This window comes from Solea solea, chromosome 8 (assembly GCF_958295425.1).
Source record: "Solea solea chromosome 8, fSolSol10.1, whole genome shotgun sequence".
Taxonomy (NCBI): Eukaryota; Metazoa; Chordata; class Actinopteri; order Pleuronectiformes; family Soleidae; genus Solea; species Solea solea.
This window is the reverse complement of record NC_081141.1, coordinates 17,093,227-17,110,317: the sequence shown is the minus strand read 5'-3', so window position 1 is coordinate 17,110,317 and position 17,091 is coordinate 17,093,227. Positions and strand designations below refer to the sequence as shown.

The window sequence follows — 17,091 nt, the reverse complement described above, 5'->3', positions numbered from 1 at the left end:
TCACATTCATTCATTCATTCATTCATTCATTCATTCATTCATTCAGGGTTAAGACCTGGTTTTAGTTGTGATGGTTAAGGTAAGGGAATGCATGACTATGACTACTGTTTGAATGCTGCACAAACGTGTGTGTGTGTGTGTGAGGGAGGCAGCTCTCTCACTTAGTGCCCCACTCACCGGAGCTGATGCGCATGGAGCCTCTTTCCTGTTTTATTTAAGAATGTGGACTTTCATTTTGAGAGCATTATTGCTTCACTTCATATTGATATTTTTTTGGAGTGATTTATTTTTCTTTCAAATGGGACTTGATCAAGCATATATTGTCTCTGCTCCGAAGTGTTTGTTTGCACTTATCATACTGTTACGCATTGTTACACTGTGGTTCAGTTTAAGTCCATCGCATACTTTGGATGCTTTTAATAGCTTGCAAAACTTAGTTTCTCAGATTTCTGCTCTTGCTGGTGGATTTTCAATAGAATTGGATTTTCTTTCCTCAATAGAATGCTATAACATTGCTCAGTGATATGGTCACTGCTAGGTGTGTCTCCTTCTAAAGCCTCCCTTGTGGGCAATTACTTCGTCTGATTATGATTTGTTTGAGAGCGATGTACCTTTGTCATTTTATAGGATGATTTTGAGACTTGATGTTCCAACTTACAAAGATCACCAGTCTCCCTGTATTCTGTTCTAATTTGTATGCATCAGCCAAATGAAATCAGAGCCATTCGCAAAGGTGTTAAACTTATTTCCAATAGGCCAGAGTGGTGTACATATATATATATATATATACACATATATATATATATATATATATATATATATACATATGTGTATATATATATATATATATACACATATGTATATATACACACAAATATATATATATATATATATATATATATTGATTAGAAGTGGAGCACCAATCCAGGTTCCTCTCCAAAAACCCATGATAGCCAGCTTCTAATTAAGTGCAGCATGTATTGGGTTTTCCTTTCTGCATGTTACTGATAGCGGCCTTAATGTTTTTTTATTTAAGAGGGAAAAGCTATTGTTCTTGTAATTTTAGAAGCTGCCTTTTTCAGCTTGCTTAGATCTTACCTGATAGTAACTAACCCTCTTAGAGATGATAGAATATCTGCTATTGAATCCTCTGCATCAATGGCCTCAAAGTCAGTCGTTGGTTGTTGGAGTTATTTTTATGGTTTGGTTGCCATTGATGTGATGTGAATTTAAGCAAATGCAGGATCTCAGCTGAACCATAAAATCCTGTCTTAACCGTCAAACAGCCATTTGATTTTTACCAGCCAAAATGGCCTCACAGTAAAAGTTTTAAACTGCAATTTCTCTAGACAACCATAGAAAGCCATTTACACACACATGGTCACACACACACACATACACACACTATTGTTTGCCATCTGCAAGTCCTGAGTCATGCTGTTTAGTGTCTTCTGGCTGTTGGCCCAAACCTCACTTTCTGGCTCCCTGTGGATATGTGACAAGAAGCCAACAAGAGTCTTACCTCTTAAACCCCCCCCCCCCCCCCCATCCGCTCAATTCTGTTGAGGCGGTCCTCGGACACAATTTCTGCCACAGATACAAACAAGGGCAAATGCCGAGGGACACCTCTTGCCTGCCCAACCAACTGTTGAAAAACCAACAATCAGTTCCACACAGTAGGTAAAAGTAGATTGCATTTTAATTCATATCACATACTACTCTAGCCCCAGTGGCTTTTTGGCCATTTTAGTTTTCTTACCAGGCTCTTTCACTGCGTCTTTAGACAGCGGTATCATTGTCCTTCAGGCTCTTTGTCATTTTCTCACTGGTGTTCCTTTAAAGGTTTATACACATTGTATACACATTACTTATATACTCTTTATATATATATGTATATATGTATGTGTATATATATATATGTGTGTGTGTGTGTGTGTGTATGTATGTATGTATGTATGTATGTATGTATGTACTGTATGTATGTATATATACGTGTGTGTGTATATATATATATGTATGTGTGTGTGTGTGTATGTATATATATATATGTATATGTATATATATATGTGTATATGTATATATATGTGTATGTGTATATGTATATATATGTGTATGTATATATGTATGTATATATATCTGTATATGTGTGTGTATATATATATGTGTGTGTGTATATGTGTATATATATGTATATATGTATATTCATCTTTACCCTTTTTTCTTTTGCCTCATTTTGTCCCTTGGGTTTTTGAGTCACCAATATCTGGTGTGAGTGTCTCTGCCTCTCTCTTTTCCGTGCAGAAATATGCAGTGCGGGCTAAATTAAACAGTCTAAGAGGTGGATATGCATATGAGAGGGACAATGATATGGGTCTCTCCCTCGGTCTCCCCAAATTATATTGCAGTCTTCGGCTTATGCAAGCCTCTGATAGAAGTAATTTAATGTTGAGTCATAAGCAGAGTCACTCCTGATCATTCAAATAGTGGGGTGAGTTATTTCTAATAGTTTCATTAGTACAGCTACAATGTGGACATAAGATTAGAGAGACATTAATTTTTCAAATTATTACTTGAATATATATTCTTCTTCTTTCAGCTTCTCCCTTCAGGGGTCACATATACAAATATATGCAGAAAGCCTGTTAAAGTATTTCTCTTCAACCACAACTTATGTCTCTTCTCTTCTCAGGTACAAGTTGATACGTCGACGAGTCATCTGGCTGATAGGACAGTGGATCTCTGTCAAGTTCAAATCCGACCTTCGCCCTTTATTGTACGAGGTCATCTTGAGCCTCATGCAGGATCCTGACTTGGTGGTAAGGCGGCTCTCAGCATGAGTAGATGTATACATAGATTTCCTTTGGTAAACTACTTTTTTTGAACCCATGCATAGTTGTTCAGGGACTACAAATAGGTTTTGTCATCAGATATTTTCAATGTGCTATTTTAGATTTTTTATATTGTTTAATTAAAAATAATTCAGTCATACATTTAATAACACACTGAAGGTGTTGTGGAAAAGTGGCTCTTATGCTCCAGTCTTATTCAATTTGTGTTGCATTTAGCAACTTTTCTCCACCGACTTTGTGTTTTATTTTAAAATAATTTATAGTTAGATTTTGTGCTGGGCAGTATACTGATTCATACTGAAAACTGGTATTTGTTATGAATCTATGCTCCAAGACCGCTATAAAAAAGTGGACCACACTTGCTATGGGCTTGCTATGGGCTGAAGAAGTAACTGTGGCAGTAATTGCAGGAATGATCCGTTTACTACACCACCTTAGCAGAAAACACTTTAGAGAGGACTAAGAATGTATACAGTTATGTTAACAGACACAGACTGCTGCATCGCTCCCTCTCGCTCGACCACTCGCTCAATACACGCACACATACACACTCACACTCCACTGCGCCTCTCTCCCTTGCTGGAGCACTCGCTCATGCTTAAAAAATTAAAAATACAGCTGTATAGCCATCTCTGCAACACAACTATTAGCATTTATTTGCGCGTTATTTCTTTCTTGTTTTGTCTCTGATTATTCAAGATTATCTCGTTATTAGCACTCCACCTTTCGGAACAACTGGGTTGCATCATTGTGTATCTAATTAGCTTCTCCCTGAATAATTTATCCCTCTGTCACAAACTTTTCGATGTTTGTTTATTTGTATTCCTTATTTGTATTAGATGCGGTACTCGCATAATATGATTATAATGCAATTAAGGCTATGATATAATTAAGATAATAATATACATAGGGTGATGCCTACACATACACCATGCTCTGATTATACTAATGCGATATAATTAACATTTGTTCAGCTCTCTAAAATTAATTGTGGTTTCCCATCTATGACACACGATCAGGGTTTGGGGCTTTAATTGAATAAAGAATGAGAGAAATGAAGAGAAGCACATGTGTTTACAATATTATGTGAAACATTTAAAGACCCGCTCTGTAGCACCCTACTCTTGTTGGCCCAAACAAGTCCCTTCCAACATTTTCTAACCACAAAGTCAATTCCTTTGTTTTGCTGGTGTATGGTTTCTTTGCATTTTCTCATCTTCAAGATCTTGAATCTTGAATCTTGAAAAAAACTTATCTCATCTAGATGTAAATAACGGTATGTAAGAAGCTGAGATTCAGAACTCTTATTATCATAAACCCAAATGTCATCCGTGCATTACAAAAACAAAATAATTACCTGTAAAATTATTTACCTGGTTATTTTGTTGCATGTTTATTAGCAGTGGGCATACATTTGACATATGTCCTGGGGATATGATTTAGTTTATTTTAATCCATTTTGTCAATTTTTTAGATAACAATATACATCTTTTAGGTCTTCCATTTCACATATCCCCAAGTCAATGCAAATGGATTATCTTCTGCTCTAAATAGGAAATTGCCTTAAGGTTTATATGGCAACTGATTCATCTCGTCTTTTTTTCCAGCTACTCCAGACAAGCTTGCTATTGCATTACCTATTCTAATCATTTTTTTTTTTTTTTTTTTTAATCAATTTCCTGAGCCAATTAATGCCTTGGAGTAGAAAGAAATATTGAACATATACTTTTAATTGACTAATGGGAAAAATACTTATATACACTTGTCAATCAGCCCAATTGGTTATCAATATTTCTTTGTAGGTTTGTGATCCTTGTTGAGATGGACACTGACTCACTCACAATAACGGTTGAGAGTGATATTTCAATTTCTGCACTTTGTTTAAAGGAGTAGTAATAGATGAGAGAGCCTCATATTTGCTCCTGTGAGGCAGGCTTCATCACTTAGGCTTGGAACAGCTTTGCTTTTGTGTGAAATGCCAGATATACTGTAACTGATGAGTGGATGAGTACAGTGGCTGAAGCAATCTCTTGGGTTATGTAGCCTTGTTATAAATTTGCAGAGTATACAATACATTTTGGGGCCACACGGTGCTTTAGTGGTTAGCACTCTCGCCTTGCAGCGAGAAGACCCGGGTTGGAACAAGGGCCTTTCTGCATGGAGTTTGCATGTTCTCCCCGTGTGTGCGTGTGTTCTCTCCGGGTTCTCCGGCTTCCTCCCACAGTCCAAAAACATGCAATGTGGCGATTAGGTAAATTGGACACTCTAAATTGACCATAGGAGTGAGTGTGAGAGTGAAGGGTTGTTTGTCTCTATCTGTGTGTGGCCCTGCGATGGACTGGCGAACTGTCCAGTGTGTACCCCGCCTATCGCCCGATGTAGCTGAGATTGGCACAGCACCCCCCTCGACCCTCTGGTAGAGGATAAAGCGGTAGATGATGACTGACTGACTGACAATACATTTTCTATAGAAGTTTATCAAGATGAGTAGCATGCGTTTCGCCTTCGGGATGTGTAGATAAAATATAACATTGCACACTGGGAGTTTTTTATTATTATTATCTATGCATGCATAAAGACACATACAATGTCGAACAAGAAACAACCAAACCAACAACCTGAAAAAAAAATAAGTTTACTTTTGAGTAAACAAGTTGATAAGTGCTGGCTTCCAGGTATTTAACAAATTGTCCCTGTATCTTGAAAAAGTCTGTTTTCCCTTTTGTCACAAAGGTTAGTTTTTCCATGGTTAAAAGGTTGGATAAGAAGCTTTTAAACTAGTGTCCAGTGGCTGGTGCCTCAGTGCTCTTTAAAGTGGTCGCGATGCACTGTTTTGGAAGTGAGCATAATCATTGACATGCACCGAATTGAAGATCAAAGATGCCTGTTGCTTACAGCTTACCATTGTGCCTGTTTTTCTCTCTAAAAACATTTTCCACTGCTTTCTAACTGCTGCATTTGCATTTGTCTTTGCTGTTTACTCGCACATACTAAGGCCTAAAAATAATCTTGGTTGCAAGTTTCAGCTCCTTATGTTTTCAGGCCATTTGCAGTCCCAGTGGGAGGTAATGATGTTTTTTAGACTTTGCTGTTGAGTCAGCTTTGATGACATCAAACTCTGACATTTTAGTCAACAGTTTGTCCCATTTCTGCTCACTTTTCCTCGACTCCATGAAGGATCTGAAGCTTTTCTAATATGGATTTGTGCCTCTAAATTATAATCCTATTATGTTTGTGGTGACTTCACAGAAAAGAAAGTCTACCTGAGTAATGTTTTTTAGCCACAAATTATGACTGGATAAATACCAAGAGAGAACATCACAAACAGGATTAAACTGTAATGGAATCAGAACTTTTACCTGTAGTTGGTATGCTCATCTTGTGGATAAAATGCATGTATCTTTAAGTCAGGGTAGGATTTTGCATCTCTTTTACCTTGAAAGTATTCTACAGTGGTTTTCTGTCTTTTTTAAAATGTGAAGATACTGAACAATTATTGTATGATGTCATTCACAATGACATGAAATAACTTTTGATATCTGTCTGAATGCATTGGCAGTATGGCACCCTTTTAAGAGTATGTAATGTAAATGTATTTTCTTTAAAAAAATATATATGCTTCATCTACAGATCTTATAGCTACATTTATGTCACGAACTTCACTGGTAATGTCACAATATCAAGTCACTGTTGTTGATATGAAGGCCATTTAACTTCAAAAGCATCCGTGAGTGCTCTGACTTGGATATTTTTTATGCAAATGCAATTTTTTGGCATCAGGTGTACATTTGTTTTGGTAGTATCCCCCTCCAAGAGCACCTGTTGTTTGATGGACACCAGCGGCGCTCCTGCCAACTCTCTCCTTAATCTCATAGTCCGCCACAAAAGGTACCAATGTCTTTGTGTAAAGCTACAAAGAAATAATTTTGCCGCACATCCTGTGTGGCAGTGACAAGAGGTGATTATTTTTTTGTGGGAGGCTTAAAAGGTTGCTGCTTATTCAAATTGGTCAGTTCTAAACAGAAAATGCAGCAGCTTGGTATGTGTGATCCTACTATTGATTTGATGCCCAAATATACATGCACAGTGCAAAAAAAAGTAACTTATTGAAAACCTGAGGTTACCTTTGGACTTCAAGTGAACTGATTACTGAGAACTGGCATTAATAAAACAAAATGTATCGAGCCTGAAGTGAGACTTCGCCCACGTCATTGGAATATGCTTTGAGAGTCTGTCACAAATATGTACATATGAATGATATATGAACTGAAAACTAAAATATTTATTTTTATGCTGTCCTCCAAAAAGAAGAAAGTCTTGCATTTGTTATTTTTATTGATGTGAAAACATGCACATAGCGTAAACAAGGACTCACACACTGTAACTTCTAGTAGAAATACTTGGGATGATTCAGGGTGGGAATAAATGGGGAAAAAAAGATAAGCTTATGGCAAGTCCATGATTCAGCACACAGAAGAATATAGACCTGCTTTATTAGAATGTTTACTACAATCATGGAAATAAAAGCACACGCTCGAAACCGAGGTGAAAACGCACAGCAGAATACCTGACAGATTCTTTTGAAAAAGCATTGGAATTACATTGTAAACACTAGTTAAATGGAATGAGGACGGTAGCTGTGTTTAGTAATATACTGAAAGCTCTATGGATGAAACTTGCACAGGCATACACGGCGTCACTTTCACAAATGCCTTTGCCTTTTGTACTTAAAATATGTTGTGAAATTTTAGAGAACAAAGTCTGACTGTAAATGAGTCCTTATTCCCTTGCCTACCTCTTCACTCATTTTCCTTCTTGAAACTTCTTTTCCACTACCTGATGACTTTCTCCCTGGTGGACAGTGCCACCTCCATAACTTTACCACTGCCAGTTTACAGTGCTGAAGTCTGTAAGATCACAGGGGATGCTCCATTTCATAACAATAGACAGCCTGTATTTTACTAGTGGGACACACAGTGTTATGAAAAGCTTTTGTTATTCTGAGAGCTGGTTGTTGTGGTCTTTTATGTGCTTCCATTAAAGGACGATGCACTTATGTTTTGTTTTTTTTGCTTGCTTTCAAAGCTGAATGTGCAGCCAATATGGAGGGAAATGTATGATCCCTAATTTCCTTTTTACAATAAATGTATGGTTATCTTTTCTTTTTTCCTCATAAAGGTGCGGATTGAGACGGCTACAACCCTGAAGCTCAATATCCTTGCAGTACTTACAGGTATGATACTGTGATGCAGATACCATTATCAAGCAGATACCATGTCTTTTTTCATCGTACTCGCAAAGCAACTCCAATACAACCGCATTTGGTACGGCAGTGTTTCCCCTACATTCATTATCCGAATTTTCTACTGTCTTTGATATTGGCTAGCCAAGTGTTTCGACTGCCATTCATTTTGGGGCAGCACTAGTTTAATTCAGTTTGTTATGCACACAAGCGCACAGACACACACACACACGCACAGACACACACACACAGAGCTGCTGCACAGAGTGATGGAGAGTGTAGCAGTAAAGGGCGAATTTGGTCTGTTACATGTAATAAAAGCTTATCCAAACTGAAGGTGGACAAACATCAACCCCAGCATGAAAACCATACACCCTGCTGCGGCTACTGCATGAGAGGCTGCATCCCTGAATAGCACTGCTGTGGGGATATTTAGTTGTGCTTTTATGCAAATATTGCTTTGGCCAGTCTGAGCTGCCAGAGAGGAAATACTCTTGCTAGCTCTACAGCAGGGAATTAGGTATGGTTTGGTTTTAAAGTAAGTAAAATGTGGTCCTACAATTAGGGCTTGGCAGCAATTCAATCACAATATATTTTGCAATGTTATCGTCTCTAATAGGAATACACAGAGGTTCAGTTGATATCAGTATAATGTGTATGCATTGCACATGCATGTTTACCCCAGATATGTGAATCATTTTTGTATTTAAATACATTTTTGTAAAATACCCAAAACAATTTTCTTTCACTCAAAAGCAAAAATCAGTCTTCACTTACTTCAATTGCATGATATTTATTTTTTGACAGATCACTTCCTACAATGACCGTATATACTGTTTTCTGTTGCTTTCAGACCACAGTTACATTCAAAGCAAGGTTAAGAAGAGATGGAATATAGATAGAAAAGAATACTTATCTTATTTGTATTGGCATAATCAGAACATTTCAGAATTTCTTTTAACATATAAGTTGATGTATTATTGCATATACTGTGTGTGTGTATATATATGTATATATGTAACGTTTAATGCATGTAGGTTAATTTTAATATCTGTATTTGATAGATTTAGAGACTAATTTTTCATCATGCTGGCATAACATTATTTACTACTCATACTCGTCGGTTCATCCCTACTCCCAGGCATAATTTTTATTACAAATCAATTGGTGTACACGTCTGATCAGTCCTTAGCTATGGTAACACTGAAGAATGTTTTAATGTTTAACCACTGTCATATTTATCACAAGCAACTTGATTTCATCCTTAACTCACACCCACCTGTTGATGATTTCGAGTTCCGGACCGAGCAGTTTCTCCCTGTGAGTAAATGCATAACTTTTTTTGAAATGTATTGAAGATTGAACAAGTGTTTCATCATAATTGTTTTTTAATTCCCTTTTAGCTGTCTATTTTTGTCTAATAAACAAACTCTTCTGTCTCTTTGTTTAGTACTTGGAGTCTATCTTCGGGCTGCTCTTCCAGTTGTTGCAGCAGGTGACGCAATGTGACACTAAAATGCAGGTGCTCCATGTCATCTCCTGTGTCATTGAGAGAGTGAACATCCAGGTGAGATTTGAGATATCAAAGCAGTGTTTGTGATATTGTTCATATAGTACTGTTCTTATTGTTTCCCTGCCATTATGTAAGGTAAACCTGAGCCAAACTCTAAAATGTCATCTAAAGAGTCCTTGTGTTTGACAGCGGGGGAGCTGAATTCTGCTGCTGCTTCGTGAAGAATAGCTCTACACAAATTGTAGTCATTGACCTTACCTCTGCAGGGGACACGTAAAGCTATTAAAAACATTATAACTCTGATACAAAACATCCGTCACCCCATACTAGCCTCAGACTACAGGTAAGCCAAGGTAAAGCAACCGCCTGTCCTCAAAGATAGCTTGACATTAATGATTTGTTAAGACCAATTCTTGACACTTTGTAAATCATGAGGCCTCAAGCACCCCCCTGTCTGCTCTCATTCACCATGACGATACAGTCTCTCCTGCTGCCGCAGTGTTTTTGTGGCCATATGGATTTTCTTTTTAATCTCAGGACCCACTAAGTCATTCTAATCCACTTAAATGCCTGCCCCTTAAAAAAAGTGACCTTCCTCTTGACCCCCTGTGGCTCTTTTTAGAACCTTTTTAAGCTTGATTCCTTAAACAATCTTTTGACTTAAATCGGTTTTAGAAGTGCCTTTCATTCTTGTGAGCTGTCAGTCTGGGTAAGTCTTCCCCTGTCACTGGTCCCCGGCTCAACATCCAAAGGCTGAGGAAGTCCCATTAATATTCTAACCCCTCTCACAAGGGATTTTGAAAACCCAAAGAGTGACGGTCACTAAGAAAGCTATGCAATGACACCATGAATGCAGCTTCAGTTGAAATAGAGATGATGACATACTGTTACTGTATATGATGAGATTAAACTCCTGTCTCTGCTGGCCTGTCATTCTCATTATTGTTGCCCTCGGCTGGTTTGTGTGTCTTATTCACCCATTATATTTATTTTTTGCTCAAGGCTGTATGTGACAATTGAATTTTAGTGTTCCCTGGACTCACAGCAAGCTACTTATGAAGGTGTAATTGAGCAAATATTCCCAGTGCAGGTTCTGCATCTCAGCCACATAGCTGCTACAGGGGATGTGAATGTCTAGCAAAAGTCGGCACAGTGAAGTAAAAGAAAACTTTATCAAGTCTGTAATTCGGCAGCATACTCGGGTGTCTTACAATTACAGTGTTCTATCATATTGTCTAGTTGCACCAGGGAAGCAGATCGATGGCATCCACTTGGGATCTAAACACAGATCTATCTATTGTTTTTTTTTTTTTCAAGAGATTTAAACGAAAAAAAATACATTTATTAAATTTTATGTGACTTTGAACATAGAGAAGTTGCTATATACTGCACATGCTCTGACTGTGGTGGCTATAGCACAGGTTTTGATAAAGTGAGGTTGGGTAAAATCAACTGTCAGCATGGGTGTCACGTTTTTTGTTATGAATTGCACAGTTTTATTCGCAGCAGAGAAAACAAATGTAAAATGTTAGCTTATCCATTTGTCACCCCCTTAATAAGCCACTAACATATATTTGCTCAATGTGTGTTCCAGCAAGCACAGCATGAACAGGCTAATGTGTGTAGCTGGTATGTTTTCAGAAGAATCTGTTGCTTTACATGTCATTGCCATTTAATTTCCTTCTGTTTCAGATACGGCCATATGTAGGCTGCCTGGTTCAATACCTCCCTTTGCTCTGGAAGCAGTCTGAAGAACACAACATGCTGCGATGTGCCATACTCACCACCCTCATCCACTTGGTCCAGGTATGGTGATTCTTTAGCTCCCATTCATTTTCCCATTACTTTAAAAATGTTTGTTTTATGTTACGTAGAGAGGGGGTATGATATGACATGTGCAATATGACAGAAGCAATTGTGCACACTTGACACCACATGTGGGTACATTGGTAAATGAAAATACCGTGGACATTGTTGTTTTACAATAAATGAACAGGTATCAACTATAGTTGAAATGCCATTCTGTTAAAGCTTGTAACACCAAATAAGTTGATGTATTCTTTTCTTTCTATTCATTGGTTAAGGGTGCACACTTTTGCTGTGACTGAGCTGCTCAAACCCAGGTGTTAGTTGGTAATTATCTTTTCAAATGCTACAGAGTTAAAGTTGACTGAAAAACAGGTTTTTGCCCCGATTTAACTATGTAGATGCTCCTTTGATTGAGATAAAAGTTAACTGCCTGAATGAGCAACTTTCCCAAATGTGTTACTCTCATGATTTCAATCCACAGCACAGATTGGCTGGCTCATTTCACTTTTGCAGCCAGCCGACTCTTGTCTCTTTTCCAGGATCATAAGAAAGGAGCCCATTAACAAAATTGTTGGAATTAAAATAAATGTAAAAGTAACAAAAAACTCTTGCCAAGAATAATGCTGAGGATTTACTTAATTTATGGCTAAGGGGTTAGATGGCTGCTTCAATTGAAAGTACATTGTTATTTTTCAGTAGAATTACCACGTCCTGCAGCTTGACAGGTGGTACTGTTCAGCGAATTTGACAATAAGTGTGGTTTTACTTGTCTGCCCACATGCTGCTGAGACTGATTTACAAAATTGTCTGATAGGGAGACCTACATTTAGATGCTGTTCCCCAAACTCGCTGGGTTTCTTGGCATGGCATGGAATAAAAAATCTATTGGGTTTGTGAGGCAAGTTTTATACTGTTTTTTCAAGCACTTGCATCAATGTCAATCAGGTTTATCACTAAATGAAGACAAGGAAAACAGTCTGAGACAGATGCTTTATTACTCTTAGCACTAAGGCACCCATCAGCAAGATTTGGCCTCCTGTGTGGCTGCTACTGCATTACTTCACAGTAGGAGTCGAAACACTCAGCGATAGATACAGTCCTTTTGAGAAAGTTAACACGAGTGCACATATGGAAAGCTGCACGGTGCTAAGGGAGTGTACTGCTAAAGGGGCTAAGATAAGTCAACTGTGCAGCTGCATACTAATTGAAATTTTAATATATACTCTTCGATATAATGCTGATGTTAAAAAAGAAAAAAAGTAAGGTTGTTTTTTTTCATTTCTACTCGCTGCTCAGTTCAGACTCTGTATATGACTACTTGCACAGTAGTCATATACAAAGCAGTGGATCTTGACGATGAAATAAATGATACAAAAGAGCACAGCGTACTATATGAAAGCTATTGTCTGAAATTTGTTTCTGAAACACTTAAATCCTATTTGCTGAACTCCTTCATGTCATAGCCATCAGTAAATAAAGTTTTCTGAAAAGAAAGGTACCTGTATCCCTCCCAATACTCTAATAAACACAACACATGCATTTGCAATGATTCACTGGCGCTCCAGACTTTCCGACGTAAGTTTTTAACCAGAAACACTCATTTTGTCGTAGGGCTGTCACAGTAACCGCAGAAATGAAAAAACAGTGGTGACTTTAAATACAGTGGAGACTATCACAGAGGAAGACGAGATACAGCACATGACGTCACCTCGTATTAAGGCTGCTTCTGGCAGAAACAATGGCCACTTGTACCAGTGGATAAACAGGTGCTGTGTCATTTTAAGAGTAAAAGTAAAATGCGAGTAACTTTAGCTTTTAATTGCTATGACTATCGATCCACTGGAAATAGGCTCATTTTGTTTAATTTAACACAGCCGTCACCATCTTTTAGTGAGACTCGGGCTGATACACTGTGTTTTATGTAAATGCACTTATCCTTATCCTAGCCTAGAAGATAGCTTAGCAGTGATGGCTACTTGTTCTCCCTCAGTCTTGTGGGTAATTCAAACACAACTGTGAAAGTGAACATAAACACCTTACAGCCACTGTTACACTATCACACTGTTGAAGATATTTGAGAGGAAGGATAGAAGGAGAAAAAAGTGACTCCTGACACACCACTACAGGGTAGATCTCTGGAGCTGCTCTGTGTGTGTGTGTAATTTATTGTGGTGAAAATTCCTTTGACATGTCAGTCGTACGACTGGGAAATATGGACAAAAAATTTATTGTATCCCGGTAGCGATATACCTTAAATCTGTGTGTGGCTTTAATGTATAATTATGTTATTGTATAATCTGTTTGAAAATATAGCGATATAATGTAGAAACTTGGATTATTGCCCAGCCCTCAGCACTTAATGTCTTAAGTGGCATATTCTGGGAAACGCCACACCCCTAAACCATCTTTTGTGCATGGAGAACTTGGCAGTGCTGTGGAACAGTGGGGAACTGACCTAATCATAGAAGGATAGAGATGAACCCCTGTTGGAACTGGCTTCAACCAGCCATGCCTGTGAAAGATCAGACGGCATTAAAAGAGGTTTTATGCTCATACGAGCCTGCATATTTGATCGCTCGTTTTCAAACACTGAAAATAAATTCTCCCTCCTAGAAAGTAGTTACTTGTTGCCTGTGATAGGAAACAGGGTGGTGCCAACTGGGAAATGAGCCTGGCTTCCCTTCCACATAGACACAAGGCGAGCATATTTAGACCAAATTAATGGCATGCCATCATTCAAACAATGTGGACAGTTCTGCTACACAACTTTGAATCATCTGTGCCTTTAGACAGATCAGTTCCTTTGGTACACACCCACATGCACACAAGCATGGTTTCCTCATTACTCTTTCCAACATTTTCATGTGGGTTCTTTCAGTGAATACACAAAGTGGCCAAGTTAAACTCAAAGTGATGGGGTGCTTTGAAAGGGCATGGTGTCAGACAGTGTTTAAGTTTTTATATGTGAAGAGTTTGAGAGAATATGTGAAGAAGATGGAAGTGATTTTTCAAGGGGAATAACTTTTCAGAGGGCATAATTCATAAGCTAGGCTAAACATGACAGTTGATGGTACAGTTGGTAAGTCTTTTCAATGTGTGTATTTGTGTTTGCCTTTGTTGTCAGTTGCTGTATTGACACTTTAGCCTCAGGGTAGGTTATGTGAAGTACACTCCAAAAGTTTTCATGGGAAGTCAGTCATGGTTAATGATCTAGGCTATTCCATAGTATATGATAACATAAATAACAAAAACAAACTTGGATTGGAAATTAATAGTGGTTGAACTAATATACAGAGGAAAGTAGAATATGATGTGCTTTGTTGTGCACAAAACAGCTTTGTGTGGTTTAAATTATGGTCCAGTCTTCCAGATGACATTGGATGAGAGGCAGGGGACACCCCAGGCAGCTCTTCAGTCTTACCACTGGGCTGACACGTAAATACAACTTTTCAAGCCCACATTCACACCTGCATGCAATTTCGAGCCACCAGTTAATCTAATCTTCATGTTTTTGAACTCTGGGTGGAAACTAGAGGAAGCCCACATAAAACAAAATACATACATCACTAAAAATGTATGTATTTTGACCATTCAGTGACCCACAGTCAGTGAAAGCCCCACCTTGCTGGTACATTTGAACCAAAACTGTATTGCTGAGGCACCACCATGCAGTCCACTATTGCTCATGTACATATAAATGTATATCCCAGTTATTTCTACATCCATGCTACTACATTTTCATTTAGAAATTGCATTATCAGAATAAAAAGATCCAGATGAGCATTCTGCAGCCATACCAAATCTTAAAAATGTACATCATGTGACCCTTCAGTATGAGCATGCCAGTATAAACAAGAGGTTGATTCTCTCTTTTGGGAAAACGATGATGTCATAGTCCCACCTCTCTCTTGCGCTGGCATTCACTGTCCCTATTTTTTTCGTCATTGACGTCTGCCGTCTCTTCTGTTTGGAGATTGTTTGGAGTGCGTCAAATAGCGTCAAAGTTGGCAACACTGTTGTTTGGTCTGTTTGCTTTATGATAACTATCATTTTCTTTCTTTTATTTCCCTTCCTTGGTCCATTATGTGTCTGTTTCTGTGATAGATTGTAATGTGTATAACGTCGTCATCTCCGTTTACAGCACCACTTACAGGTCTAGTATATGTGCGACAGCATTTTCAGTCGTTTTTGGGGGGTTTTGTGTGGATAGAGACATTTCCTAAAACAATGCCATGTTTACTGGTATCTTTTTTTCAAAGAAAAAGATTGTTTCTGTGTGGATAGGGTCCTGGTGGAGTGAGGATGACAGATTAGTAAAGTATGTGGATGAAAGATGGATAGATAGAAGTGTCCTGTAAATCACATAATCTGTATTGGCAAATGTGCCTGCACACAATATACAAATACATTCAATAAATAAATAAATAAACAAACAAACAGATAAAAGGATGTCAAGACAGAGTAGTGTGGGTGTAGCCTTAGAGCTACGTGTGTATATAGATCTTAGACCTGATCTTTTTTTTTTATTTTTCATCTACTGCAAATAAATGGGTTGTGGGCCATAAAATAAACATAAAAATATTCTTGGAATATTTATAGCCTGAGATAATGGTTTTTTAGTTTGGTAAGTTTTTTTTTTTTAATTGGCTTTAACTTTCTGAATTCCTATGTACTCACAGGGCCTTGGCGCAGAGAGTAAGAACCTGTACCCTTTCCTTCTGCCTGTCATTCAGCTGAGTACTGATGTTTCCCAGCCACCACATGTGTATTTGCTGGAGGATGGACTGGAGCTTTGGTAAGGACACACGATATTTCAAACACCTTGCATTGTGGTGTTCCATTTTTTTCTCCAGTTCATAATATTAGATGATATTTAGCTTTATACACACAGTGACTTACAACTCTATGGTTTTTCTATGGAAGCTCTTTTTACAAAACCATGGCAGTGATAATGTGTACCGTAGATGATGTATACATAAATTAAAGTTGACTTTATATCTATCTTATCTTATATTGTCTTATAACCATGGTAGGTTGTTAGTTATATTTTGGCAATCTTTTATGTAAGACATGAAAGATGCAGATATGTAGAAATTATATTGATAACCATTAACTAAGAGTGGTTAATAAGAGAATTTGACTCCCTGAATGCAGCTCCACTACAACTGTGTGCTAATGGGTGGATCTACGAGTGTCTTTTCACATGTGATTAACCCCTGATTTTAATCATCCATCTATCCAATCATGAAATTAAATGACACACCTAATTTACCTAACGTTAATGCTTTGTAAGACTGGCGTAAAACAGCATCCGAGGTAATCCTGGTCAGCACAAATCACTGCATCGCCTATAACCCACTGTACCACACTTCAAGATGTTCTGCTACTTTTAAGTGTAATCCATTATATCTAATTTTAAGCTATTCTCCTATTAATGATTAAGTCCATTTACATAACAAAAGTTGTGTTCTTTTATATTAAAAATGTTGCATAAAATCTTAGCCGACTATGCCTCCTGAGATATTATGCTTGTCATGCATGGTAACAAACTGACTGATGTTGCTGTGATGATCAGGTAATTAACTTTTATGGCAGATTATGGCAACTTCTTTGATCCTCTTAGGTTGTCTGCTGTATCATTTAGTGTTTTCCTCATGTCTAATTATCTCACATGATGA

General features: G+C 37.8%; 1 protein-coding gene across 1 annotated transcript in view; it reads left to right on the top strand.

The window, feature by feature from the left end:
- The window catches only part of ipo11 (importin 11), an 89,013-nt gene that overhangs the window by 36,284 nt on the left and 35,638 nt on the right, over window positions 1–17,091 (top strand). Inside the window, exons 16-21 of the mRNA XM_058636403.1 lie at window positions 2,690–2,816; window positions 8,028–8,061; window positions 9,371–9,411; window positions 9,542–9,658; window positions 11,297–11,410; window positions 16,093–16,208. Of these exons, the coding sequence (XP_058492386.1) occupies window positions 2,690–2,816; window positions 8,028–8,061; window positions 9,371–9,411; window positions 9,542–9,658; window positions 11,297–11,410; window positions 16,093–16,208 (549 nt within the window). The remainder of the gene's footprint in view (window positions 1–2,689; window positions 2,817–8,027; window positions 8,062–9,370; window positions 9,412–9,541; window positions 9,659–11,296; window positions 11,411–16,092; window positions 16,209–17,091) is intronic.